The 27,431-nt window shown below is 40.9% G+C and overlaps 1 protein-coding gene across 4 annotated transcripts; it reads left to right on the forward strand.

Annotated features, from left to right (window-relative positions):
* The first annotated feature begins 2,241 nt into the window (after positions 1-2,241).
* LOC109968284 (LIM and senescent cell antigen-like-containing domain protein 1) lies at positions 2,242-27,431 on the forward strand. Of its 4 annotated transcripts, none has more exons than XM_020614446.1 (10): positions 2,242-2,446; positions 18,123-18,282; positions 19,548-19,614; positions 19,784-19,904; positions 20,408-20,557; positions 20,929-21,079; positions 22,468-22,560; positions 23,408-23,456; positions 23,702-23,777; positions 25,141-27,431. In XM_020614446.1, exons 1-10 carry the CDS (start codon positions 2,418-2,420, stop codon positions 25,253-25,255), a joined length of 1,011 nt encoding a protein of 336 aa, XP_020470102.1. In that variant the 5' UTR covers positions 2,242-2,417; the 3' UTR covers positions 25,256-27,431. The 4 variants fall into 4 exon arrangements, with proteins under 4 accessions (XP_020470102.1, XP_020470103.1, XP_020470101.1 ...); XM_020614447.1 differs by lacking the exon at positions 2,242-2,446 and adding an exon at positions 5,691-5,748; XM_020614445.1 differs by lacking the exon at positions 2,242-2,446 and adding an exon at positions 7,852-8,061.

The following is a 27,431-nucleotide window of genomic DNA, read 5'->3' on the forward strand; positions in this document are numbered from 1 at the left end:
TGCTCATTCATTGTGACTTATTTAGATGTTAAACATTACATGTACAGGGAATAATTCACACAGCACAGTGAAAACTACCTCAGCAGACTTTACATATATTGCTAGGCCATTTGAGGCATACAGGTTAGATATTAATGGCCTGAGAGATAACCATAAAAGCACAAGGTTTTTTTTTTTGTTTGTTTTTTTTTGGGGCTTCCTTTTAAGGAAATGTAGTTACTAGAATGTGGCGTATTCACTGGAGGGAAACGTAAACGTACCGTTATGCTTTTACCTCCCATCATTAACACTTTGCAGTTACAATATATGATTCTCATAATTACATAGCTAATAATTTCATCATCTCTTCTTATCCTATTGTTTTGCAAAGTCTTGCAGAATAGTGGGTGCAACAATGACAAAACCTTTCCACGTGTAAGTGTGGGACAGTTTTCTTGACGGAACCCCTCCTCCCCGGCCATGTGAACATAAAATGAAAAGTTAAATCTCATATAGCCTACATCCCAAAGTGGTTTCATCTGTAAATTATATATGACAACAGAGGATGCAAGAGCATTGGGCGGAATCAGTGCCTCCATGTTTAACAAGGTAGCGATTCAACAATCTTGCATTAAACCCTCAGGGCGGGTCTTACGGTTTTCTGACTAAAACATAATTTTCCAGCGGTGGACTCTGGCAGACTAATTGGGAAGCGTCTACAGATGCACACAAAAACAGTTAATGGACGAGGAGCTTTTCAAAATAAAAGCACAGATTTGTCTTATTACCTATTGTGAGTATGCTATGGGCTAAAGGGGCACGATCTCCTCACAGGTTCATCCAAGTTCCGTGAGTTTCGTCATGGCAACTACTGTGACTCAGAAGTGTGTATGGTCCCCACGTCTGTGCGCTCTCCCAACAACATGTGGGAATGTTCTAAGGGTGTCCTGGGGGATCTCCTCCCAGACATGGATCAGGGCATCAGTGAGCTCCTGGACAGTCTGTGGTGGTACTTGGTGGCATCAGATGCACTGATACATAATGTCCCACAGGTGCTCAATTGGATTTAGGTCAGGGGAACATGAGGACCAATCAACTCCATCGTCATCCAGGAACTGCCTACACACTCTGGCCACATGAGACCGGGCATTGTCCTGCACCAGGTGGAGCCCAGTGCCCAAGGCCCCAGCGTAAAGTCTAACAATTGCTCTGAGGATTTCATCCCAGTACATCACAGCAGTCAGGGTACTTTTGGCTATGACATGGAGGTCTGTGCAGACCTCTAAAAATATGCCTCCCCAGACCATCACAAACCCACCACAAAACCGGTCATGCTCAGTGATGATACAGGCAGCATAATGTTGGCCGTGGCGTCTCCAGACTCTTTCATGCCTGTCACATGTGAACAGGCTTCAACCTGTTCTCATCTCTGAAGAGAACCGGGTGACACTGGCAGACCTGCCAATTCTGGTGTTCTCTGGAGAATGCCAGTTGAACTGCACGGTGCTGGGCTGTGAGCACAGGTCATCCTCACAGAGTCTGTTTCTGACAGTTTGGTCAGAAACATGCACACCAGTAGCTGCTGGAGATCATTTTGTAGGGCTCTCACAGTGCTCCTCCTGTTCCTCATTGCATAAAGGAGCAGATACTGGTCTTGCTGATGAGTTGTTGCCCTTCTATGGCCCTGTCCAGCCCTCCTGGTGTAACGGACGGTCTCCTGGTATCTCCTCCATGCTCTTGGGACTGTACTGGGTGACACAGCCAACCTTTTTGTGACTGTACATATGGATGTGCCATCTTGAAGTAACTGGACTACCTGTGCAACCTGACTGGGCTGGAGATACTGCCTCATGCTACCAGTAGTGACAAGGACACTAGCAAAACACAACCTGAGATGAATCAGTCAGGAAGAATCAGGAGAGAGCGTTTGTCTGTGACCACCCCATGCAAAACCATTCCTTTTGCAGGGGTTGCCTTGCTTTTGCCTCTCCATTGCATCTGTTGTCACTTTCATTTGCACCAAAGCAGGTGAAACTGATTCAAAATGACTTGCACCTCCTGAATGGACAGATAGGACCCTGAGGTTTAACTGACTTGGTGTTATACTGTGATGATGATGCGTTCCCTTAATGTTTTTGAACAGCGTATATAAAAATAAAACACTTTCACCTTCCTTGTGTGTATTTTAGTTCCGTTTGTTTTTTATGAACATTTCCAAAAGTCCGGCGGAGCTTTATTTTGAAAGTTATAGGTGGAAGTGTAGTATTCCGTTGATTTAGTGTTGATCCCGCACAGAGGCGAGGCCCGTTTTCGCCATTCTGCTGGTTGTGTGGAAACCAGTACTTGCTAGCGATACGATCCATCCCAGCCCGTACAACATCTGGACGTCGGCAACCGAAGACCGGAAACGCGAACCAGGCCTGTGAGAGAGCGGAGTGATGCTCGGCATTAGTGAGCTGACAAACGGGTAAGTGATAAGTTAGAAAGTGTTTTCCTTGATGTGACGTTTTCCTAAAAGTTGAGAAGTTTGACAGTGCAGGAGAAAACCGCAGTACCCGGCATGTTCCATCCTCTCAAACTAACCTAGTCATGACAAACCCATGTAAACAGGCTGTTTGTCGCTTTACATGTACAAAAACCTGTTTCATGTGCATTAAGACAATGGCTTTTAACAGGGAATGATGAAGTACATTATTTTCACGTTGGGTTCATTTCTTTGGAAAGCTGCAACCTGAACTTGGCCACTCAAACTGCTCGTTAGCGCCCCCCACTGTGTTACGGATGAACGGCTGTGTCAAAGTCCAGAATTGTCTTTAGGCTGTGTCTTTGTGCTGTTTATTCTGTGCGTGCATAAATATAACGTATCCAAACGGCCCCGTTGAACTGCCAGTAAATAAAGTGACAGGAGTTCAACTGGAAAGCCTCTTTTTATTATTGCTGGCAGCAACACAACAAACCCAGCATGGAGGACTGGTTTAGCACAGTTGTCAGATAAATATCAACTAGCAGTCACTTTTGAGTTGCTGCTGAGTGTAGAGTTGTCCTGCTCTGCTCATTTGCTTCAATTTTGCAATTTAGGCCTCTATGGACGTTAAGCCTTCTAATTAAAAGAACAGCTAAACATCATTCTAACACCTGTCAAAAGCCTTTTTAAGTTCTTTCTCAAGTACAGTACTCAAGTTTCTTGGCTTTGTAGAAACATGGTTGTGTCACAAGGCTGATCATGTGGGAGTAAAGTGGTAATCTTTTTTTTATTAAATAGTAATAGTAATCATATCTTAAGCAGGTTTCCTGTAGACCAACTGTAAAACCATTCACACTGGACTAATTTCCATAGTCACACATCTGGGAAAAAGCAAATCATTAAAAAAAAAGTCTGTTTACAAACTTTAGTCAGGAAGGACAACGCATCTTAAAGGCAACTGCATACACTTATACAGAAGTGCCACACACATAAAAATAGCAGTGAGAAAACAAATTTAAAGGAGGAAACAGGATGTTTCTTCATTTTCTCGCCTCCTCCCTGCCCAGGAATGTCCACACAAACTCACTGGACAGTAGTTATTGGCTTCCAAACCACTTCCTGCCCATCCATTCTCTGGGGACAGCTACTCAGAGTAGTCATTTTTTCCACTAGTCTGAATGCTACTGTGTGCACGACTGAGTTAATTATGGGCTGAGATGAATATAAAGCACAGACACTAAAAGCTGTAAGAGTCTTTTAAAAGCCTGAGGTTTGCCGCATTCCCCATGCATTACACTTGTAGCTCATTCCACATTGTGTTGATACAGCTAGAGCTTAGATAAACGCCCCGGTCTCCAGTGCAGACTTGTCCTTGTTTGGAAGAGCAGTGAACTTGTGCGGTGAAGGATCTGGACTGTGTGTGTGTGTGTGTGTGTGTGTGTGCACGTACTAAACTGATGCATGTGTGTGACGGAGTGTAGAGTGTTTATTGTAACTCACACATACTGTCACTTAGTCCTGCATGGGCTGAATTTTGAAAACCCATACCCACGAAGCTCCTTATCAGACTCGACACATTGCCCATGATCTTAATGCTTTATAAGCATTAAGGCCTGGTCCTGTCTTCACATTAAAATGCATTTAATTGTGAGGCAGACTCAGGAATCCCTCTGTTAGTGTCAAAAGGAGATGTATCCATTAGCTTTCTCTTTTCCTGCAGCAAATAAGCAGAGCAGAACAGAAAACAATGGTGCTCTCGCAGTGACAAAGCTCTCTGGTTTGTTTAATGATGATAATTCACAAGTACCATTAAATGCATAACAGCTTAATAGGGGTGTGATGAAACATTTAACTCATGAGCCAATACATGATCTCAGGTTCACGAGAACGAGACAAGAGGATACTTTAACACAATAAACGAAGCCACTCACATCAACATGACGCAGCGTGGCTGCATTGTAAACCCTAATTCCTTTAAGTAAACATGTCTACCCTGTCCTCTGAATACCTCCTGCATGAAATGACATGATTTATTGTTCCTGCCTCTTGACAAAGATCACAGTAGGCTGTAGGGTGTTTTCCTATTAAAAACTGTACTATTGAGGTTACTGTGTCCAATTCTGATTTTACTAATTATTACTTGTTCACTGTGCCTCCCTTAGTCCCACCTTATTCTGTATCCTATATAGATTCTTAGATTTCAAACTCCCACCTCTGTTGCCATTCTTGAGTAATTTTCCTCCATACTAAACATTTCCCTTCTGACTTTGACATGTTAAATTTACCTTCAGTATCCCCTTTCCTTGTTGCTTCTTTAGATAGTTGGTCTGCTTTCTCATTTCCCAGTGTCTCCACATGATGATGACTTTAACTTGACTAATCCTTGAGTATACACCCTAATTTAAACCCCCATTTTATCCACTACAAACACACCCACTGTTGTCACTGTATTGTCACCATCTACTGATCAGCCATAACATTATGACCACCTGCCTAGTACTGTATAAACAGGAGTCAGTGTGATCGATGCAGAAGGAAGGATGTGTAATGGTCCTGTCACTCTTACACCAGTTCCTCCATGGTAGGTTATGTGTATGTGGACAGTAAAGAGAGTTTATATCGGTGCATTCTTTATTTCACAGTTTGCTCTATTCCTGTTCACATACTGATTTTCATTATTTTGTTGTTAATGTAACAACACAGACAGAATAAAAGTCAGAACGGTGTTGTGGCTGCTGTAATTACAGTGAGACAAAGCTGTGTGACACATTTGAAGTCACACCCATGACTACAACGGCTCATTCACGCAAACAGTTTAACATGTAGTCAGCTTCAGTCAGTGTGGCCACTGGGTTTGACCCTGGACGACCTCTACAGAATCAGTGGCAGGTCTTTGAGAACTACTTTTTATCCATTCAACCTGCTCACTGAAGGCTTCCTGCACCATCTCCGACCTCCTTACTGCTTCCTCCCCTTTCTCTACACCACCTTCTTATCTCTCATCCTCCTCACACCCTTCCTCCATCCTTATGGACAGTCTGGTAACCAAAGGCCTAAACCACAACATGACTAGAGGTTTGTGTGCTGGCTTTCTATCTAACCATCCCAAACACATACTGGCCCATAGGCACAAGTGGGCACAAACATTCACACCCTCCCACATGCACACACACACACACCACAGAAAACAGGAAGTGATGTGGCCATTCAGACTAAGATAACAGAAGCTGGGGTGTTTGCAGAGGCAGCAAAGGAACTTTAGCAACAGCTAAAATATCCTTATTGCAGTCTGACACAAAACATTGGTAAGATTTGTCTATTTTATTTATATACAGTATACCTCTTTATATTGTCATTGTAGTAACACCAGCAGCTAGCTACGCTTCATTGTCTGATTCGTGTTAAAAATACAACCTTGTAGTTTATAGAGCTATGAAACTGCATCCACAACTTTTGTATTGTGTCTGAAAAAGTACAGCTGTTAAGGAGTCGGCTCGATGTCGGTGATTTTTATTTTTTAATTGCATGTATTTTTGCACTGTGGCTCAGCATTTGGACTGTTATGTACCCGTTTGTATACTTCCCCTTATGTAGGTGAGTGATGCAAAGGTTCACGTTAATTTAATGTAATAATAAATAGTTCCTATAGAAACTAGGATCATTGGAGCAGATAATCAATAACCAGACACTTGGGTATATGAAAAGATTTTAAAGTTATTAATAAGTACTTTTTGGTTTGATTTGTCAGGTTTTTAAAATTCTTGATATGATGCTGATTTCAGGTGTTCAACAGATGCTAATTCTGCAGTTAGATAAACCGATTGCACACAGTTCCATCATTATTGTGTTGTAGTCATGAGGTTAAAGTTGATCGAAGCTGTAACACAAACACTGTCCACATGGTGGCAGTGTGTACACGTCATGGAGAGGTTGTTCCAGGAGCACTTGGGATTCATAGGAAATGTGTTTGTGCCGGATGAAAGTGTGTGCGTTGATGATGAGTCCATGCCAGACGGCTCTCTCACAATCCAAGACATAGCGTTAGCTTTTGTTACTGTGCCATCAACACTTTGACAGTTTGAAATAGGAAAATATTGTGATATTTCTTATAGTAGCCATTATAATGAGCTGACCAATTTTGAAGAAAGCACATCGCAAACAGACTGAACTCAGGTGAGTGTGGCGCTTGCATAAAGCATAAAAGTGTATGCTTCATCATGAATATTATGGCCCACTCAGACATGTCAGCCCAGCGCTGCCGTGACCCTGTTGCAGCTGCCTCAGGATGTGAAGCTGATAATGAAGGTCATCATTCACTTTCTGTGCTTCTGTGTGTGTGTCAGTGTGTGTCAGACCCATGTGGAATGCTGAGCAGGTCAGGGCAGGCTGCTGATGCTGTGAACCGTTCATAGCACGTAACTGTCACGTAACTGTCTGTACCTTTTAAAATGAGGCATAGTTTCTGTCTGCCACTAGTCCAGCCAGCCTTTTAACACCATCAACGTTTGACAGCATTAAAATATCTGTAATGACAGAAATCAGTCAGAATTACAACAGTCATGAAAAGGGCTTTGGGTAGCAGCTGTATGTTCTGTCTGTGTTTATCAGAAGTGTGTAACACTCAGCTGAGACTGCAGTTTGCATGTTGTGTTTTACACTGCTTTGTTTACACCAGTTTTTTTTTTCCTTTAGCTACTCACTGGCTTTTCTTCCGTGTCCTCTGACCAGTCTGGTTCCTCCTTTGACATGGCTGAGAGGCAGCTGTTTACTGGCTACATTTGACAATCTGCTGTGTTTTCTATCTGTTGGAGAGGAGAGGGGCTCTTTTTCCCACATAACATTGTGGTGAATTATTCATAGAGTGACATTTGACTCTTTCTCAGTGGCTTGTTGTTTCTGCTGTGAAATAATCGCACTGTTTTTAACAGAAGAGGGCGAAGACGGAGGCTAATCAAAAAGAGCAGTTTATGCTTTGCTCTGCCTGGACATTGTTGCATATAGTGCAGCTTTATTCAGTCTGTTTCTCCCAGCCTTCTGAACAAGCCACTCTTCAGATTGAAACGCTAACCCCCGTACTCCTGCACAGATGTCAGTATTGCTCCTTCCTGTATTCACAGCACTGTTACTATGCCTTGAGTTTGCTTGATCTGTTCTCTGGATAACAGTTGTATCTGTTAATATTGGCTTATCAAACATATTGGAAGTTATATTTGTATAATCAGAGTTGTTGAGGCCAGAAAAAAGGCAATGGCTCCCCTTATCTACTTACTTTTCTCTGAGGCATTCCCCGTCATACCTGCTACAGAAGGGGGGAGGAGAAACAAGAAGTAGTTGGTAGGTGTGCAGCTGTGAGACCACACCTCTGAATATGAGTATAAGAGCAACACAAAACCATTTTATTGGGATTAAACATTAACACACACAGTATCTTCAGAGTAACCCTGTTTCTGTGGACTGAGTACTCCCACCAGACGAGGGGTAGGAAGGAAGGAAGGGAGGGAGAGAGGCAAAGGGGAGATGAACCTTCTGAGGCTGAAAGAGTTGTCAAATTCAGACTTGTATAGACGGAGACAGGAGAGACCAGACAGCTATGGAAGCCTGGCTAGGGACAGTGTCAGGTGAGTATACCTTTTGTGAATCTTTAAATCATCTGTCAGCTTTTCTGATAAGATTGTATTTGATAAATGTTGTTTCAGCTGTGGGATGACTGTTGGTGCAAACAACATTTTGCATGTTGTGCCAGTGATATTCTGCCTGCTGCCACGTTTTAACTAAAAGTGTTTTATACAAGAAAATGGTCAAGTGTTGCGCCTATCAGCCTTCTTTTGTTTTTATACAGCAGCCACATAAATGATTTTCCATACATGGCTCCACATTGAAACCTTATGGAACCCCCCAAGAATTAAGAAATAACCATGTTGTTGTTGGTCTATTATTAAAATGCCTTGTATAAATTGTTGTGATGACCTTTAAAATAAACCGATGGCCTATGAGCCACTTATTTTGCTGTTCCGTTGTTGTCACAAGGTTAAGCTGTGGAGGCGTCTGGCCACTGAATACAGGGTTCATTTCTCCATTTCTGAGGTCCCTGTTTTTTCTAATAAGTTACTGTTTGTTTTTTTAACAGTAAAAGGTTTTTCTTTTTAGATTTATCAGACTATTTCTCTCTAAGTGGGCTTAGTCAGTGCTATGCATCCTGGCTATTTAATGTGGTGTCATGGTTTCTTGAGTGGGTTTTGTTATCATTAGCAGGTTATCAGCTTTGTTACCATTATCTGGAGCTGACTCACTGTAATGAATCTTTGTTGTTACAGAACAATCTCGTTACCAAATAACCTTTGGAAGAAAGTTTGTGTCATGTATTGATAAGGTTCGATTAGGTGAGACGTGGTATTTCAGTAAATATTGCAGCTGAGGCTGAATTCCTCTGAGTTGTGTGACCAGCATAGACGTAGGCCACATGTGCAGATTTTGCAATATTGATTTTGCAATATGTTAACATTCATCAGTTTTGAGTGTTCTTGTTCTCTTTCATAAGTATCTCTCTGTCTCGTGTGTGTGTGTGTGTGTGTGTGTGTGTGTGTGAGCTCCTGAAGCAATTAGAAGAATGCAGTAATGTGAGGAATGTGGACAGAAGGACAGAGCTCTCTCTTCAGAGATGCCCCCTGACAAACCACAGATACTTCATTACTTGTTTTGTTGCCCTCCTGCTTCCCACACGCTGCTAAAATAGTTTGTTTGTTTCTTGTTGTTTTTATGCCACGCGGTCTAACATGAAAATGTTATTTCTTTAATATTTTTAACCATTATTTTACAAAGCATTATGGTCTTTTAAAATTAATGAACACTACACTCAAAATTTCTGCAAGCCATTAATCTGAAGGTTTTAAAAATGTATTTAACTTTTACAGTGTGGTTATTTGTAGCTTGGAATTAGGAAACACGTTACTTAAAGATCAAACACGTTTAAGTGCATATCGTTACTTTTAATTTCTTTAAGTGTCTCTTGGATATTTTGGCCAGTGTGTAAGTGTTTGGTTGTTCAGCACCGCGTCTGAGATCAGACTCAGGGCAGTTCAAGGGGCCTGGGTGCACACAGAGGTCTGCTCAGCTGATGGGACACCCGAGAGAGCCACGTATGGCCCTGATGGGCTGGTCCAGCTCAGATAACTTGGAGCCGGCCTGTCCTCCTCCACTGGTCGGTGTCTGAGACCAGACCTTTTTAATTGATCAGTTGTCTCCTTATTCAGTGTTCACTGAAGGAGTAAGAGCATCTCATGTGTCCTTTTTGTTTTATTTTATACCCACTACTGATGCTACTAACTCTGACAGTTAATTCACTGTTCTCCACTTCATAACTGCTCAACTTTTTCTTGGCTTTGGTGCTCGTTGCTCCACCATCTTTACATTTGCGTTGTAGCATTCCTGGCTTTCCTTACTTCTCTTTTCTCTTTCTGAGTGAGATGTGTGCACATGGCCCTGCAGGCTCATGCCCGTTTATAGGCATTGGCGGGGCATTAACCTGTGCTAATTAGGAACGACTGGCACGTGCTTTCAGCTTAGGAACACGGGGGATTCATCAATATAAGAGACTCAAACACAGGTGTGAATGGTTCTGCTGTTTAAAAACAAGTTCATGATTCAGATGCAGACTTTTCTTAGGAACAACCTATGAAGAAATTTAAGAAAACACTTGCCATCAGTGCAACACCTCCATAAATTCTAACCACCTGAAACCACTTGACAGTGCTGAAGAAGAATGGTGGAGGTCAGTGTCTGTTCCAGGCTGTGCTGAAGAAGAATGGTGGAGGTCGGTGTCTGTTCCAGGCTGTCCTGTAGAGTTCAGTGGAAGTGGACCCTTGATAGTGCTGGTCAGAACAGGCCTCGGGAACAAAACATGCAAAAGGAAGCACTAGCCATTAATTATACTTGCACAGCCAGTCAAACAGTGTGTGTGTCACTGCGTGCTACGTGTGTGTGTGTGTGTGTGTCAATGTTCATATAGCCAATGCTTTTCAAAAGGAGGAAAAATGGTTTTGCCCAAGCAGCCCTCACGTCTGTGTTACCATGGCTGATGTTGACACAGGGTGTGTTTGATTTGTTTCTCCAGCTTGAGTTTGCTCACCTTCCGCTGGCTGTGAGAGTCAGAGCTGTTGCTTGGGTACAGATTCATAAAACAAGATTTCACAAGAAAACTGTTAAGCTTTACATTTCTTTTAACTGCAGGATTGTGTGTTCTAATTAAAGATTATGACTAAGTAATTAGCACAGTTGTATTTGTAGATGAACATTATTTTCATTATTAATAATTTACATTCTCAGTTAGCTGATTAATCATTTACACAACCTTTTTGGTGTCTCAGGCTGAGTCATTTGAAAATGTGGAATCCTGTGTATTTAATACCTTATCTCCTATTAGACTGAGACAGCTAAATCAAATCATAGATGAGGTTTAACAGGGAAATTAAGAATGTAAAGACAAGCTAATCAGACAAATCCAAGTTAAACGACAACCAGAACTGCAAATGCAGTAGCTAATCCGGGGTCACCTGGTCTTATCAGACCAAAGTGACTGTGTTAAGATCAGATAGTGTCAGTCCGTACGGCTTCACTGGAAACAAAGCACACGTCTTATTTAGCAGGTGTAGCACCACCTCTATGAACTGTCTGGAGGAATAGCCATTTTATGAAATTAGCTATTATTTGCTTTTTTTTTAAATGCCCTTTTTAAAGTAAAGGATTTTTTTTGTAAAAAAAAACTACCAGATGGTCTTCTCAGATGGAAAATGTAATAGGCTTGTGTGTTATTAACTTAAATATTTCCAACAATGGGAGCCCACATGTACTGTTGAGAAACAACTATAGTCACAAATCCTCTGTATGTAATTATCTGGGGGAAAGTTAATGACTTTAGCTCCATAATAACCACAGAGGTCAGTTCATTCGAACAATGGCTTTCCTACCTCTGTAGCATGTGTGACCTGACCTTTTGCTTGTAATGACCCCATAAGGAAGTCTCAAAATCCTGTCCTGCATCGGGAACACAGCAGAGACACTTTGTCAACTGCTAACAGCCACTGTAGTCTCATTTAAGCTCAGGCTGACTTTCATATCGACGCTCACGTTCTCTCTCTCGCTCTCTCTCAGAATTTGACATGGTGTTCTGTTATTGTTTATTATGAAATATTTTGAATTTTAATACTGTGCTACATGGATAAAATTGCATCAAAAGTTTATTTGCTGTATTTCTAGAGGTACAGTAAAGATCACCCTAAGCACGTCCAGACCAAATCTAATGCTGGGATCAAGCTATGGTACATTAGGTTTTCCAATCCAGTGCTCGTACAAACATCGGGCAGAAGGCAGTTTTGTCCCATGTAGTGTGGCACAACGCTAGGATGACTCAGGAGCCGACATCAGAAAGACTAGCCTCTCCATTTTTAATATGATACACTGACCATATTAAAAGGCATAGTTTTTGTACAGTCTGATTGCTTCATTTAACTGAACACACTGACTGTCATGTCATATTTGGGTAATGTCCAAGTGACTGTAATCAGGGAAAAATCCTGCTGAGAACCCACCCTCTGCTCATTGTACCCTACTCACTCATCACTGGTTCCCAGTGGCTGAGACTCCCACACAGTGCAGGTGACCTTTGGAAAGCCCGTGGAAGCTCTGAGTAGTGCCTGGTGAAATGTTTGGCTCATCATGTTCTTTCATTCCAGAACCCTGACCGTGTCCTGCTAGAGACCAGATATTTTAAATTAGCGTTTGAAAGCCGTTGAAGGGTTTTCCGATTTCATGGTTTACTGAATATATACTCAACTACAAGAGAACTCAATAAAACAACACTTAGAAACAAGTCAGACCAATCAAATGGAAAAATGTGAATAAGTCATGTTGTATGCAGGTTTGGCTGGCCCTGTCAGAGGAGGCAGAGTTGGCCCCTGCTATGTATACAAACTCTCTCACACACACAGACACAGAACAGCAGCTGCCAGCACCTAGTTTGGAGTTGAGGCTCCACTGTCTATTTGTAGAATGATGGAGTAATGTAGAAGACCGTTATACTAAAGGTCTCGGAGACATGTTTCAGCTGGAACACACGCATGCATGCACGGGGCTAAAACAATGTAATTTTGACTTTCTATAGACTTGTGTATTCAGGGTGCCTTAGTTTTGCAGGATGAACACGACAGCTCTTCTCCAGTGAAGTGTCAGACATGTTTTGTTTTGCTGTAGTGTATTTTCGGATTTGGCTTGATGTTGTTTTGATGGTGTGGAAAGCAGTCATTAATTTAAAATGCCAGTTAAGTTTAACCACATGCAGAGCTATGATTTACCCAGAGGAGACAGATTAATGGGTGTAAAGGAATGCTGGGTTTCACATATTTTGTAATAGCTCTAGAAATCTTCAGATAGATGCTTTAAACTGGTGTTCAGCTTTTTCTGTTGACCCCAGAGCCCTTTACTGCCAAAAGAAGCAGGCCATAAATAATCACGTGACACAGTTTTACTAGTAGGGCCGTGAAGGTATATTTGGAAATGGTGAACATGAATGTAAAAGTGTGCAAAGATTCCAAGTTAGTGTGCGTTCAAATGCCAAACTGTTGCATTTGTGAGTGCTGTAAGTGGGTTCATGACACCAGAGTTGCAAAGGTAGGAGATGTTTCGCTAGTGGATGATGGTTAAACAGGAAGCTCAGGTGTGCAGTTGAAATTAGAACGGTAAAACAAACTGCACTACATCTCTCGTATCTGGAGAATGACACGTCTGTATGTTTACCTTAACACGCTGCTGTCTGATTTCTTATCCTAGTGTGTTTAGTTAGTGGTCCAACATGTGATGAAATAAACAATAAGTATTTGTTTTTTTTCCCCTGTATGTCACAGCTTTAGCCACTTTAGTGTGTAACATTCCCACTTTACGCAATACTGAACTGGAGCCATGTTGTTATGTCTCCCAGAAAGCAGAGTTCCAGCTGTTTATCACACACAAACGCTCACACACGTTGGTCTTACTATAATTGTGAGGGCCCCCACTAACATAATGCATTCCCTAGCCCTTTGCCTCACATTATCCATCACAAATGCCTAACCCCAGCCCGTTTTGTAACCTAAACCTAATTCTAAGCTCAACCTTAAAACCAAGTCTTAACCATTAAAGTCATTTGAAGTGTGAATGTGCTCACAAACACAGAAATGTCCTCAAAAATGTATACATTTGTCATACATCTATAGAAGGACATGCCCCCCCTCCAAACCCACACACACACAGAGTTGTGTTTTGTAATGATTTGCATTTTGGTGACTTGATTTTTGTCTCTATAAGGACATGAGTCCCTACAGTGTGACTGTGTAAACAGATTTATGTCCCCTCAATCTGAGTAATACCAGGCCACGCACGCACACACACACACACACACAAACAGATTGATAGTTTGAGCAGATATTAAACTGGACGGGCCGAAGAGTGGGCTCTGTAATTTCAGTGACCTGCCCAAAAATAGATGGCAAATGTGACAGAGGGAGAGACTAAGTGTCTACTGTATGTGTGTCGGAAAAAAGAGAGGGAGTTGATGTGGGAATGAGAGAAAGAGGGAGTGTGACCATGAGAAGGGTGTATGTGTGTGTGTGTGTGTGTGTGTGTGTGAGACAGAGAAGGAGGAAGGGAGAGTGCTCCCAGCACAGTCTGATCAGTGTTTCGTTCTCCTCGTTGCTATGTGGATTACTGCTCCTACTGCTTACTGGATTCCCCTTCTCATTACTGGAAACCTGCATTGAACCAGCACAGAGGACTTTTATTGGAGTAATTAGACGTTTTACCACCAGTTACTTTAATAGTTGTCTCAGTAGGACCTTTGTAGTTAAATCAAAGTGTCGAGTAATGAGTAATGAAATGAACGGTAGCGTTCTGCCGCTGTCAATACCTGAGGATAGGGAAGCCCTGGACCATGTTCCACACAGGGAGATGAACGGATACCACCAGAAGCTGCAGGGTGGGGACGGGGCAGAGGCTGAGGTCCCGGTATCCAGGTCTCAGAGGCGGAGGAGCGATGTCAAAGTGTATAAGGAGTTTTGTGATTTTTATGCTCGCTTGTAAGTATACAGTTTCGAGGACAGGAGTGAAACTGAAGTGGATAGATATAGAACAAAATACAAGTTTGCACAGATAACAGTGACATTTTGAGATACAATCTGGTTATTGAAATTTGCTTCTTATGTTTTTGTTATTACTTTTGTTATATGAGATGTACTGCCAAAGTACTGCGCTAGCGTGTCTCTAGATGTATTATAACACAGCCAGTCTCGAGTCACCTTTGAGTCTCCGTCATTTTCTGGGACCCCCCGCCGGCTTATAATCATCACCATCTTACAAAACCCCCCTCGCTCCTCATTAAAGCTTAACTGCATTCCAGAGGGAGCATCATGGAGCACAGGACACGAGCTGTAGGATGGTCCCCGCGTTTGGTCACTGAATGGCCAACACAGTTTAAAAATTAATACCCTTTGGTAACTGACATGTCAATCAAATTGATGGCAGTGCCAAAAAATGGTATTATATAGCAGAGGTGCGTGTTTGTTAAGGAACACAGACATGGTATTCGTACGCTCTAAGCTTGTTACAGAATGTGATATTATAGCAGCTGTGTTTTACCGGCCAGTCTGATTCACTTAAGCTGCTGTAGGTGCCATGTTTGTGCAGGGATAGCTCTGAGCGCTACAGCAGGGAGCATAGAGGAAGGGCTATTTCTGTGCCAAGGGGGGAGTTGTTATGAAAAGTAGAATATGCCAAAAGGTATCCCAAGTATGTGTGCATGAGGGACAGGAAGGCTAAATATACATGGTATGCTCCAGACAGGTGACCTCATCACAGGCTTCAGGAGACCATGGACATGAGATCACCCACAGGTTGTAAAGGGACATTGTGGAGCCAGGAATTTTGTATCTCAGGGTCAAGGGTTAAGAGGGCAGATGGTTGCGCTGGGACAGGTGAACTGAACTATCCAAGCTTTACACAAACTGGGTTTGAGGTTTTATTTTTGAGCTGAATAAAACACAAACGATAGCACATACTGTATATAAAAACCACAATAATGTCCTTGTTAAATGATGGATCATTTGAATGCCATATATTTAGTTACTGCGGTGGCATATAAACATAGTATAGCAATAACATAAAGGCTATTGAAGTCAGTAAAATTGTTTGGAAAGTCTGGGTGGTGCAGAGGAAAACAGGGCTTTGCCGACAGTGGAAGACCTTCACAGCATTACTTTTGTCTTGACCACAATGAACACAACTGGCAGCTGGTGGGATGTTGGTAAGAGATCACATCCTCCTCACCACACTAATGACTCCATGCTGATAAAGTGTGGGAGTTAGAGCAACAAGTACTGAGAGAATTGACCACTGATTTTGTTTTAGTTCCCCAACTGCTTTTACGGGCATGTCTCTAATTTGTGCAGGGTGCTAGGCGCAGATAGGAGGGTGGAAATGCCAAGGGGATGTATCATTTCCTCCCACAATTCCTTTAGACAGGGCAGGGCTGACAATGGATGTGATATCAGCCCAGACAGGGTATATAGCACAGTATACATATATAATACGGTATGTATTTGATGAGGTTATGACAAGTGGGCCCATCTTGTTTCATGGTGTACCAAGCTACCCTTGTTTGTTGTGCAACTGTGTAGAGTCATGTGGAAGAACTAAAATGATGGGGAGTTTAGAGTAAAGCCTACAAAATGAGAGAAGAACTAAAATGTGTTTTGTTAAAATGATGGAGAGTTTAGAGTAAAGCCTACAAAATGAGAGGCAATGAGTCTGGGAGTTTTTGGAATTCTTGTTGAGTTCCAAGTTGATCTAACCAAGTTAATATCAACAAATGGCATCACTCCATAAAATTCTTACATGGTCTTGTGTGTAGGTGTGTTGCCTAGATACACTTTGGTATTCTGAACTGGCATTCAACCAAAGCAGAGGAGCCAGGATGGTCCCACCATTCTCTTTCCATTTTAATTGCTCTCTTTCACCATATATTTCTACTCAGTTAATCCCATTTATTTCCAGTCAGGTAGTAAAGCGGTGTTCTTAATATGTGCATGACCACTGGGACATTTGCTACTGATTAACTAATTTGGTGATGTTTTGCCCACAGAGATTTTCAAAAATATTTCCACTGGTACACATTGTACGATATAACACCTATCTATAACCCCCATCTCCAAACAGAAGAAGAAGTCAGACTCTTGTGCTCAGGTTTTCCTATGAGAATAAAGACACTCTCCTCTGTGGAAATCTCAAACCTTGTCAACAACTACAGTATAAAAAATAGGTGTTATAAACATAAATTGATATATGATTCAGAAATTACCTGATATATTTCACCATATTTCCTCACAGGCTGAAGGAGAGAGAGAAAGAGAAGTTCGACTAATTGTGTCTCCAGATCCAGTTTAAAAATTAGGAGCAAAACCCAATGATTGGTAGGCGACTTGTGTAAAGGGCTCATGCTGTGAAGTGAAGGTCAGACTTGACATTAAATGTCAGTTTAAGTGTTAGATGTTTTCTGGTATTGACTTCTATTTTACAGAGTGCAAATGTGATAGTGAGCAGAAATAAGCAGACTGTGGCAGGCTTTGGTGTGTGACCACAATTGTGCTGTAATTTCTGGCAATGGTAGTAATTCTGATCGTTTTAAGAAAGGACGGTATCAGCTTCGTATGCCAAACTAACTCTGTGACTCAGTAGTTTTGTTCTTAAAACACTTATTGAACTGAATCAGACAAAAGGGGGTGGGGGTGGTTTGTTGTATGATAGTGATCCATGTCTGTGCATGCCCACATTGCTTCCAGACACACTCCTGATACAAGGTTCAGGGTAGATGGATGAACAGTAACCTCAGAGTGCCTCTCAAAAGACAACATGTTGGTTTCTCCACATCACTGATCCCCCACACCCTGTTCAGCAGAGCCAAAATCAACCTTGAACCACACCGTGTGTGTGGGCTGATAATGTCTTACATCACATTTTCCTCACTTTGCTCTCCTTTCTCCTGTTACTGAGTATATCATCCAGCTGTTTTTATGACAGGAGAAACATTGGACACTAGCTGTTAAAACATTGGTGTGTCCTGATGTACAACCAGTGCATGGGAACAAATCAGATACATTGTTTTTTATTATGTGGATGCAATGTAGTATATTAAATAACTGCAATATAGCAGAATATCTTGTCTTACTAACAGACTATAAAATGAAATATAGTAAAAGTGATGCCATGAAACCTCACTCTGATATTTCAGTTCTGTGGAAATAAACCAAATGGATAAAAGCACACTTCTTTGTACGTTTCTCTCAAAGGCATTTCAGGCATAACTGAGGTTTCAACAGGTAAAGAAAATAACAATGAATAAACATCAGGACTAAATAAAGACACATGCTGTAATGTCAGTAGACTGAATAACAACTCAGCAGATTGAGTCCTACTGGCAGTATCTTTTGCAATAAATCTGACTTGACATTTTGTTGGGATCATAATTGGTTTTGTTCTACTTATTATAATCTGTGTATATCACACTGCTACTTTTTACTTATAAACATCTTGTGATTTTTTTTTTTAAGTACCCATGAGTAATTCTGATTATATATATATATATATTTCTTTTTTTCCTCAGCAACATGGCCAATGCTCTGGCCAGTGCCATGTGTGAGCGCTGCAAGAGTGGCTTTGCCCCTGCAGAGAAGATAGTGAACAGTAACGGGGAACTGTACCATGAGCAGTGCTTTGTGTGTGCCCAGTGTTTCCAGCAGTTCCCAGAGGGGCTCTTCTATGAGGTAACATTTTGTCCTTACTAATGTCTTTTCACTGTAACTTTCATCACCCGATAAAAATGGATGATGCAATAACTGTCAGGTTTAAACACACCTAAAATATAATGGGTTATAATAAATGTGTGCATTGCAATGCTTTCTCATTTCACAGGCAGTTAGAACCCTGTTTAGGCTTTAGTAATGCACATACTAGGGATGGGGCAGTATAATGAAGTTCAAAACGTCACAATATGCATCGTTTTGTCTAGTGGTCCATATGGTGTGGTCTCCGTACACCAGCAACTTCGTATTTTGTGTAAATAAGAAATAATAACAGAACATGTCCTTTAAATAATCAAGCCAGTGTTAGAAAATGGGGGGAAAAGAGGAATAAATTACAAGTATTCCGCAGCTAGTCATACATTGTTGTCATTGAATATTTAATTGAATCGAATCATACACACCATGTCGTGCATCGAATGGTCACATTGCCACATCCCTGGGAAATACCTAAGAGAATTTAAACCCACGTTTGCACTGAGGGAAACAAAGAACCTTAATGCAGTATTGAATTATTAGAAACCTGTTTCCAGAAAGCTGTTTGTTTATCAGCTTTGACACAAGGCCAGATGTCTCCCCAGCAGTTCCCAGAGAACCGGATGCTCTATCAAAGAGTAGGCGTCTCCAGTGCTTCAGTCAGTATAATATCAATCAATATAAGCATCAAAGCCAAGGCCACTCTATTAATCTTTGATTCTCGTTAAATAATTCTACCTGTTGCCATAAATAAACTGCAGTAAATTGAATATTCCCCCTCCCTCTCTGTTGAGCGTTAGTAGTTGGCACGTACAATAGGATACGTTTGAAGTGACACCATACTGTTGTTGAGTAGCAGTTGCATTTGTTTTAATGACCTCTGGAAGCTAAAACTCTAAATGTAAAACGCTCTTTAAAATACAAAGTCAATGTTTTGTTTTGTTTTATTTTCTTCAGGAGGTTACAGTGTAGTTAAAAGGTATTTCTTGACATCTTGTCTGATTTTCAGCATTAGTTACAATGTATTCATTCACATTCACTGTATAATGGAACTCGTGACATTGTCACTGAGAAAATTTCATACATTGACTCATATTTGTAACTGTGGTTTTTGACATAGTCTTCTTGTGTAATATCTGTGTAAAGAGTTTTTAGGAATATACTATCCTTCATATGTTTGCTGTTGTAATGTGTTAATATACAGTTGTACGCTTCAATTAATTTTGTACAAATTGTTTGAATTCTGTTGGCAGTTTGAAGGGAGGAAATACTGTGAACATGACTTTCAGATGCTGTTCGCTCCCTGCTGCCATCAGTGTGGTAAGTGTAGGACCTGCAGTAACAGAATGAACACTGTTCAGCCATATTCTTTACCGCACCCTAACTATTCTGGCTCATGTGGAGTAACCCCTGTAGCTTGGAGTACTATGCCCTTTAAAAAAATAAATATCTAAGTAACCGTTTGGTCATCGTGTTGTTTTTCTTCAAGGTGAATTCATCATTGGCCGTGTGATCAAGGCAATGAACAACAGCTGGCATCCGGACTGTTTCTGCTGTGTTATCTGCCAGGCCGTGCTGGCTGATATTGGATTTGTTAAGAATGCTGGAAGGTCAGTTCCTCTACAATCAACTACTGTGATGTTTCTGTAATTAAACCAGTTATTGGCTTTTGAAAGGTTGCTTTATCTGATACTGATTATTCTGCCACTGCTATGCGTTTATGCCAAGCAGGTTCAAGATCTTTTGCTCCTCAAACTCTCCTTGAGATGTTCAGCTGAGGTGAAAGCCAGTATTAAGGGAGAGATACTGTAGCTTGCTGTTCTGTACTATTAACTGTGTCAGGGATGGATACTGAGCTGACTGGTCAAATTTCTGTCAAGAAAAACATGCTTTAGGTTCATTTACGTGTTGCCTGTTTCATGTACATAGGCTGTAAAATCCTAAATCACAACATGTTGCAGATAAGATAATAATACTATCTCTGCATCAGCTGTATGCATGACGGAGGAGATATATTAGCCAGATCAATACTTTATTGATCTGCCTTAATGGATGAATGAAGTATGCGATCAAGTATTGATTCTTTTATATTATTCTTTCCCTCTCCCATCAGGCACCTGTGTCGTCCATGTCACAACAGAGAGAAAGCTCGGGGCCTCGGCAAGTACATCTGTCAGAAGTGCCATGCCATTATCGACGAGCAGCCTCTGCTGTTCAAGAATGACCCCTACCATCCTGATCACTTCAACTGCACCAACTGCGGGTAAAACATACATACTCAAGCCCAGCCAGGCGTGTCAGTTTCAAAAATCATTAACAGCATGAAGACAAACTGCTGGAGCTTATGAATAATTATGAAAACACTTCATATTCAGAACTGGAAATAAGTCTTTTGAGTCTATGCAAGCTCAGTCTTCATTTTTATGCAGCCATGACATTTTATGCTCAGATCGTGTGGCTTGAATATACCGAGAAGATCTGTGATTATTACGTTTATCATTACATAAGTATTTGTTACAACTCTAATATACCAATCAAATATTCTTATTAAGAAAACCTCACAGGTATTCATTATTTTGTGTTTCCTGAGTCAAAGCAGAGGTGATAGTCTTGGTTTTCACTCCACCTCTGCAGTAAGGAGCTTACAGCTGATGCCAGAGAGCTGAAGGGGGAGCTCTACTGTCTGCCCTGCCATGACAAGATGGGTGTCCCCATCTGTGGGGCCTGCAGGAGACCCATCGAGGGCCGGGTGGTCAATGCCATGGGCAAGCAGTGGCATGTGGAGGTACGGTGTTAAACTGCAAAACAGTTTGGAAACAACTTTAGTTATTTTGAGCATAGTAGACTATACTGTTATGCCTACATTGCTGTCACACTCAAGATGGTGAAATTAGAACAGTTTGATTAGGCGTAAATGTCAGATTGCTTCCAGATGTATTTGTATTTTAATTGATATACTGTCTGTGTGCGGTGGCCTGAGTATCTCTGGAGTTCTCAGTATTTACCATGATTCTTAACCAGTGCTGTGTATGTGTGACTCATATGTTTACCAGCATTATCTCCACAGTTATGTTCAGTGCCATCTTGGAGCTCTGGCCTCATTCCACCACCTATCTTCATTTTCTCTTCTGTCTTTTCACGTTTTATGGCTGTTTTCCTGCCTTCCCTCCTTCACATGTAGCATCATGTGTGCACTGTGTGTGAGCGCCCATTTCAGGGGCACCCGTTTTATGAGCGAGGCGGTCGTGCCTATTGTGAGAGACACTTTGACATGGTGAGGGGATTAAGAACCGGCCGGATGCTGACTGCTGCCCCGTGTCTCATTTCTCCTTGCCTGCCTCCCTCTCTCAAACCTCCACATGAAGGTTACACTAATTCACCAGTTGGTCTTCCATCATAAAGCTCTTTGTCGGCCACTTTGGTACAGAGCAGGATACTGTATCTTGACAACTATGGGCCTGATTGCCCTTTGTGTTGGTGTCAGATCAATTCTCAACCCGGTTGCCTCAAATTAGATACTTTTCCTAACTCAACATGTGTAAGCATTGTGGTTTATTCCTAACAATGTTATAAGTGTTAGGGTTTGTCAGGGGCTTTTTATACATTGAACAAGAATAGGACTCGAGGTGAAATCAGTTCTTCATTCCAACTGTCAAACGGAAACATGTTGAATTTTTCCTAGCAATACCCTCCATCACAAACATCACCTTAGACTTAGCTTTTAAAAATCCATATTGGTGTAACCCTGCTCTCTTGTACTTATCCATGATACCCTATTACATAATATGGTGTAACCCTGCTCTCTTGTACTTATCCATGATATCCTATTACATAGACACATAAGACATTTTCACTGAGCCTCACTGAATTAGCTGTGATGGCTAAATCTTCCATTATTAAAAACACTGTACAATTTGCATTAAAGATGTGTTCGTCATGTCCATCTGCAGGATTAGTGCACCCTCTGGAGGTCATTGTTCTGTTACACTTCTGTACTCTGCTCTATTCTGTTTGGACACAGTAACAGGACATCTGGACAGAACTAATCTGATTTTAGTCTGACCTGATATCTAAACCAGACTGGGCTGCTGTTTGTAAAATGGTCTGAATGTGATAATACACTGACTGACAACTGTGCTAACCTTGTGTGCTTGGACATGGGTTTGTTTGCAGCATTTTGTGTGTGCTAAGTGCGAGAAACCCTTCCTGGGACACCGTCACTACGAACGCAAGGGCCTCGCCTACTGTGAAACACACTACAACCAGGTAATGCTCCACAGTATCAGGAGTAAAAACACAGAAATAGAAACAGGAACAAGCTGTACTGTTTTGCCCCTTGTGAAACCTCTTCTCCTTTAGCTCCATTTATTGTATGCAAGTCATCAAAACAAGCTCGACTCTCTGTATAAAGTAAAAACAGGGACTGTGTATTTGACCAGGGCTGGTCTTGTGGTCTAATATATCAGAAGTTTTCAAGTTGGCTGCATTTTTCAGTTGATCATTACTATGAAATGCAACAATTAGCAAATGTTTGCATTAAAAATAAAAAAAATATAAAAGTAGTAAACTGTGTATTGGAGTAAGCCACACACAGAGATTGTCCTGGTATGTATGTGGAACTCTGGGTGACATATTTCACTTGTTCCCAGTGAGTTTTCCTAGTTTTCTAGAAATTTTCTACACAAATGCATCCGTATAAGACAATATACTGTGGTATCATCAAAATGACACTGCAGAAAATGTTTAACTACATATAGCCGACCCCACTTGTTTTAAATGGGAAATATCAAAAACTCAGTAACAGAAAAAGAAATGTTTGGCAGAAATCTTTATTATTTTTGTGACTTGAGGTTCTAAAGAAATGACTTGAACAAGTCTTAGTTTGAACTATGCTGGATTAGAAAGAGCGACATGGCTCCACCTAGTGTTAGAATGTGTTTTCCAACACAATACTTGTGCTTATAGTGAAGCCTCGGGGCCCTGTTTTGTTTTGGGTTTTTTTTGCATGGCATCTGAATGTGTGGTGGTTAACTATGATGAAGCCTGCCTGTTTTGCATAATTTCATAAGATGGCTACCGCGTTGCTGACCTTTGTTTCTCTCTCGTCACACAGCTGTTTGGAGACGTTTGCTACCACTGCAATCGTGTTATTGAAGGAGATGGTGAGACAGCTTGTTTTAAGTAAAAATAAATATATGAATGTTAAGGTGGTCCATGGATGGAGTGATCCTACATCACTCTCTTTGCAGCCCTGTTAACATCAGTTTTCATTGGAGTACAAATTGCTATGTGCTTTTCACACGACATTGACTGTAAATAAGATTCAGATTTTCACTCTCTTTCATCAGCAGTCTGGATCAGTGTCTCATGTGACTGCGTAATTGCGGTTTATTTTCTGTTTTTTCAGTGGTGTCTGCCCTTAACAAGGCTTGGTGTGTCAACTGTTTTGCCTGCTCTACCTGCAACACCAAGCTCACCCTTAAGTAAGTAATGCATTGAGTCTAAGAGAGACACTGCAGCATTAATACTGACACTTCGTACTGTGATTAATCCACACATTTTAACTTGGATGATGTAATTATTAGGCACTTAAAAATTCTATTAAGTACTGTCAAACCCTGCGCTATTTCTTATTTTTCTATTTCACAACTGCCCTGGATCTGGGCCTATTTGATGTCTGTTTTTCAGCCCTGTTCGTGCCTGATTTTCTCACCTGTCTCTTTTAACCTCATGTTTCTGTGGGCTTGTCTCTCCACCACTCCTCCCCTTGAACCTTCTTTGTCCTCTTGTATCCTTCTTTTTCTCCTCTTTTTGCTTTGCCCCCCTCCTCTTCCACTGTCCTTCCTTTTCTCATCCCTATCTTTCACACCTGTGGCCATCTTTCCTTCCTCCCTGCTCTGTCAGGGATAAGTTTGTGGAGGTGGATCTGAAGCCAGTGTGTAAGCACTGCTACGAACGCCTGCCAGACGACATGAAACACCGGTTGGCCAAGCGCGAGAGTGACTCAAAACACAAGAAGAAGAAATTACTTCCTAAATTACCCATGTGTCTGTGATCCTCTCTTTCTCCTTTTTCCTCATTTCTACTGTTCTTCTTTTGGTCAGTTTCCATCTTTCTTCCTTTATTTTTTATTCTTCTGCTGTTTTGTTGTCATCATATTTTACACATGCTTGCTGCCACTTCTATTCCTCATATCACTGTTATACTTCATTTGGCTTTCCAGCCAAACTATGAAGGCAGAAATTAGGTAGATGAATTGGCACTGACTGAACATACAGCATTTGAGTGACTTAACAGTGGAAATGTTTCAGTACATGTTCACTTCTCACTCAGAAACACTAGTCAGGATTAAGGCTGGTCCTCTGGTGGCCTATGCTATGCAAACAGGAAAATAGAACCAATCACACTGTGAAGGGAAAGCTTTGTTTCTCAGGTCAACCGGTCTGTCTGGGTATAAAGGCCAAAGCTTTAATCACTTCAAACAGCTTTCTGGTCTCAGCCATGTGAGCGCCGAGGTCCAACTGGGTTTGGCATGTAATGTAAAAATTTTAAATTCTCAGCTATAAAATTGACAAAAACATGCTATTCAATTAGATTTTTTCTTTTTTCTGTAAAGTTTTATAGGACAAAGATAATATGTTGATGATGTACAATTCTAACTGTAAATGATCCAAACTATTCACCTTTGTTTATTGACCAAAGTCTTCTGTTTTTTGCATGCAAGTATTTAAAGGTACAGTATCTGTTGTTGCAAAGATTATCTGTGAAGGTATGAAATACATGCTAGTTAGTGTTCTATAGTGACATCTAATGTCCAGCCTGTAATTGTTTGCCGTTCTTACACAGGAACAAGTTTGTGGAGTTTGACATGAAGCCAGTGTGTAAGAAGTGCTATGAGAAATTTCCTCTGGAGCTGAAGAAGAGACTGAAGAAGCTGTCTGACGCTGTTGCACGGAAGTAAACACGCGGTCAAGCCACAGGAGAGAGGCAAAGATAGATGAGTCAGTGAGGTGGCTGTGAAGGGAAGAAGTTACATTTCCGAAACTGATAATTGTTAAAAATTGAATCTGTGTGTTTTTTATTATTGGTATGTTAAATTCAGGTTGGTTATTTTAGTGAAACACTCCACTTCTTGTTCTTTCAGTTACATCTGAAACACTGAGAATCATTTCATGAGCCTGAAACTGACGGATGGTTCAGCATTCAGATAGGCCTTTTCCACTGTAGGAACTTACTGACCCGTAACTGAACTTGTATCCCTTGTCCTGGGTACTGCTTTTGTTTTGCTTTAGAGGTAAAACAGGTGCAAAACTTCAGAGATTTGACCACAGGCAAAGCAGCAAAAGTGTCACCTTACTGCAAGTTTGTTCTGCTTGTTGAACATCTATTTGATAACCTGCTCATGCAGTCTCAGTTACAGGCAGACTTTGTTGCACATATGATTAACAAGCATGTTACTGTTCACTTGAAGCTGTCTCCTCAGTTGTATAGAGGAGCTCAGCCCTGCCCTCATGTAAACAGGCACAGACACAAGGAAAAATTCAATAGAAAAGCAAAGCATAACAGACCGCATCAGCCCTTCAATTTCTGTGAGATTACAGATAGGGGAAGATCCAAGTTACTGCTCATTAAGTTACCATGGTGGAAAAACACTAAGATTGTTGGTCAGTCAGTCATAACATTTAACTTTAATCTGGTCAATGCCTTATGGCTCAAACACTGCACTGCATAGTTTTCATAGACGTGCCTTATTACACTGCTATATATATATATATGTATATGTAAACATAAGCATGTGATGATAGTCCTGTATTTAATAATGAGCTTTAAGAGAACATAGAAACATGGGGATAATATGACTTAAAAGCAGCATTAGCAGGTTGTTCAACTGTTTGCCATCTTGTTTTGTGACACCAAATAATGTTTGCTGCTTGACTTACAGTATGTTACGATATGCTTGCTTAATAATAGAGTAAAGCTAAAAAAAAGCTAAGAAATGCATCTGAATGTGTATAGAATATCCACCAAAATGTATTATTATGTATTTTCTTTAATATTATGGAAGTACGTTTTAATTTCTTTTCCTTTTTTATTGCTTTTTTTGCATCAGATTATTGACATCATTCAGCAGCCTCCTTAATGAAGGGTACATACAGTGTTGGACTCAACCATCACCTGCAGTATGTTGGATTGCCTCGTTCTGTACTATGCATTCTGTGTGAAACACTCTATGCAAAGAGATATTTACCGGTTTAACAGGTTCCACTTGTACAAACTAAAATAATATTATAACAGCTCTGAAAAGCCCAAGCTTATAATGTTTGGTTTTTGTTTACAGTAAATACTTAAGGGTGACAGAATATTTGAAAACACCCTTCAAAGTAATACAGTCCAATGTAATGCCATAAATACATCTTAAAATTTGTGATAGAGATGAAACAGTACAGTACCTTCGACATTTGTGAACAAATAATGTCAGATGCTTCAGTGACAGGATTTATTGCATGACAACTGGTAATTGTGTGTGTGTGTGTGTGTGTGTGTGTGTGTGTTTTACACCGTGATGGCTTGTGCCATGTGCAGAGACCGGATGTGGGAGTGATGTGAACATATGTCTCTGCCATTTGTAATCCAGAGAAGTGATCCTCTTAGAGAGGTGTAGCAACTTCCTCAGGGCTCATAGCCTCTAAGGAAGGAAAACCAACTGTTGTGAGTTGGAAAGAATAATTTGTTTTCAACAAATTGTTTTACTCATACAGTATTTTATCAGAGAAAGCTTTTCTTTTACATAGAAAAACACATTCCACTGTTTTATGGAAATACAAATTCTGTGTTACTGTTGCCACAACATTTCTCATGTGTCATGCAGAAGTAAAACTATCCACTGGACTGTTTGTTGTGAAGCAGAACTTCTCCTCCACTAAAAATAGTTCAGTAGAGGGTTTTATTTTCTATCTGAGTGACTGAGATGACTCTGTTGCTCTTATACTGTATTTTCAAAGTGCTTGTCAAGAGGCAATATTTCTCCATGAATACACACCAAAGTGCATCATCTAGACTTGAATGGAAAGTTATTTTTCAGACAGTTCTAAGACAATTCTGTCAACTTACCTGAATAAACATGTTTGGGAATTCCA

The sequence above is a fragment of the Monopterus albus genome, unplaced genomic scaffold (genome assembly GCF_001952655.1).
Source record: "Monopterus albus unplaced genomic scaffold, M_albus_1.0 scaffold146.1, whole genome shotgun sequence".
Taxonomy (NCBI): domain Eukaryota; kingdom Metazoa; phylum Chordata; class Actinopteri; order Synbranchiformes; family Synbranchidae; genus Monopterus; species Monopterus albus.

Bases quoted from the DNA above. Each gene is read 5' to 3' on its own strand.
- LOC109968284 (XM_020614444.1), top strand. From the start codon at position 14,333: ATGAGTAATGAAATGAACGGTAGCGTTCTGCCGCTGTCAATACCTGAG. The intron at 19,615-19,783 runs GTAAGTGTAGGA...TTTTTCTTCAAG, and splicing joins TCCCTGCTGCCATCAGTGTG to GTGAATTCATCATTGGCCGT. The intron at 23,778-25,140 runs GTAAGTAATGCA...GTTCTTACACAG, and splicing joins AACACCAAGCTCACCCTTAA to GAACAAGTTTGTGGAGTTTG.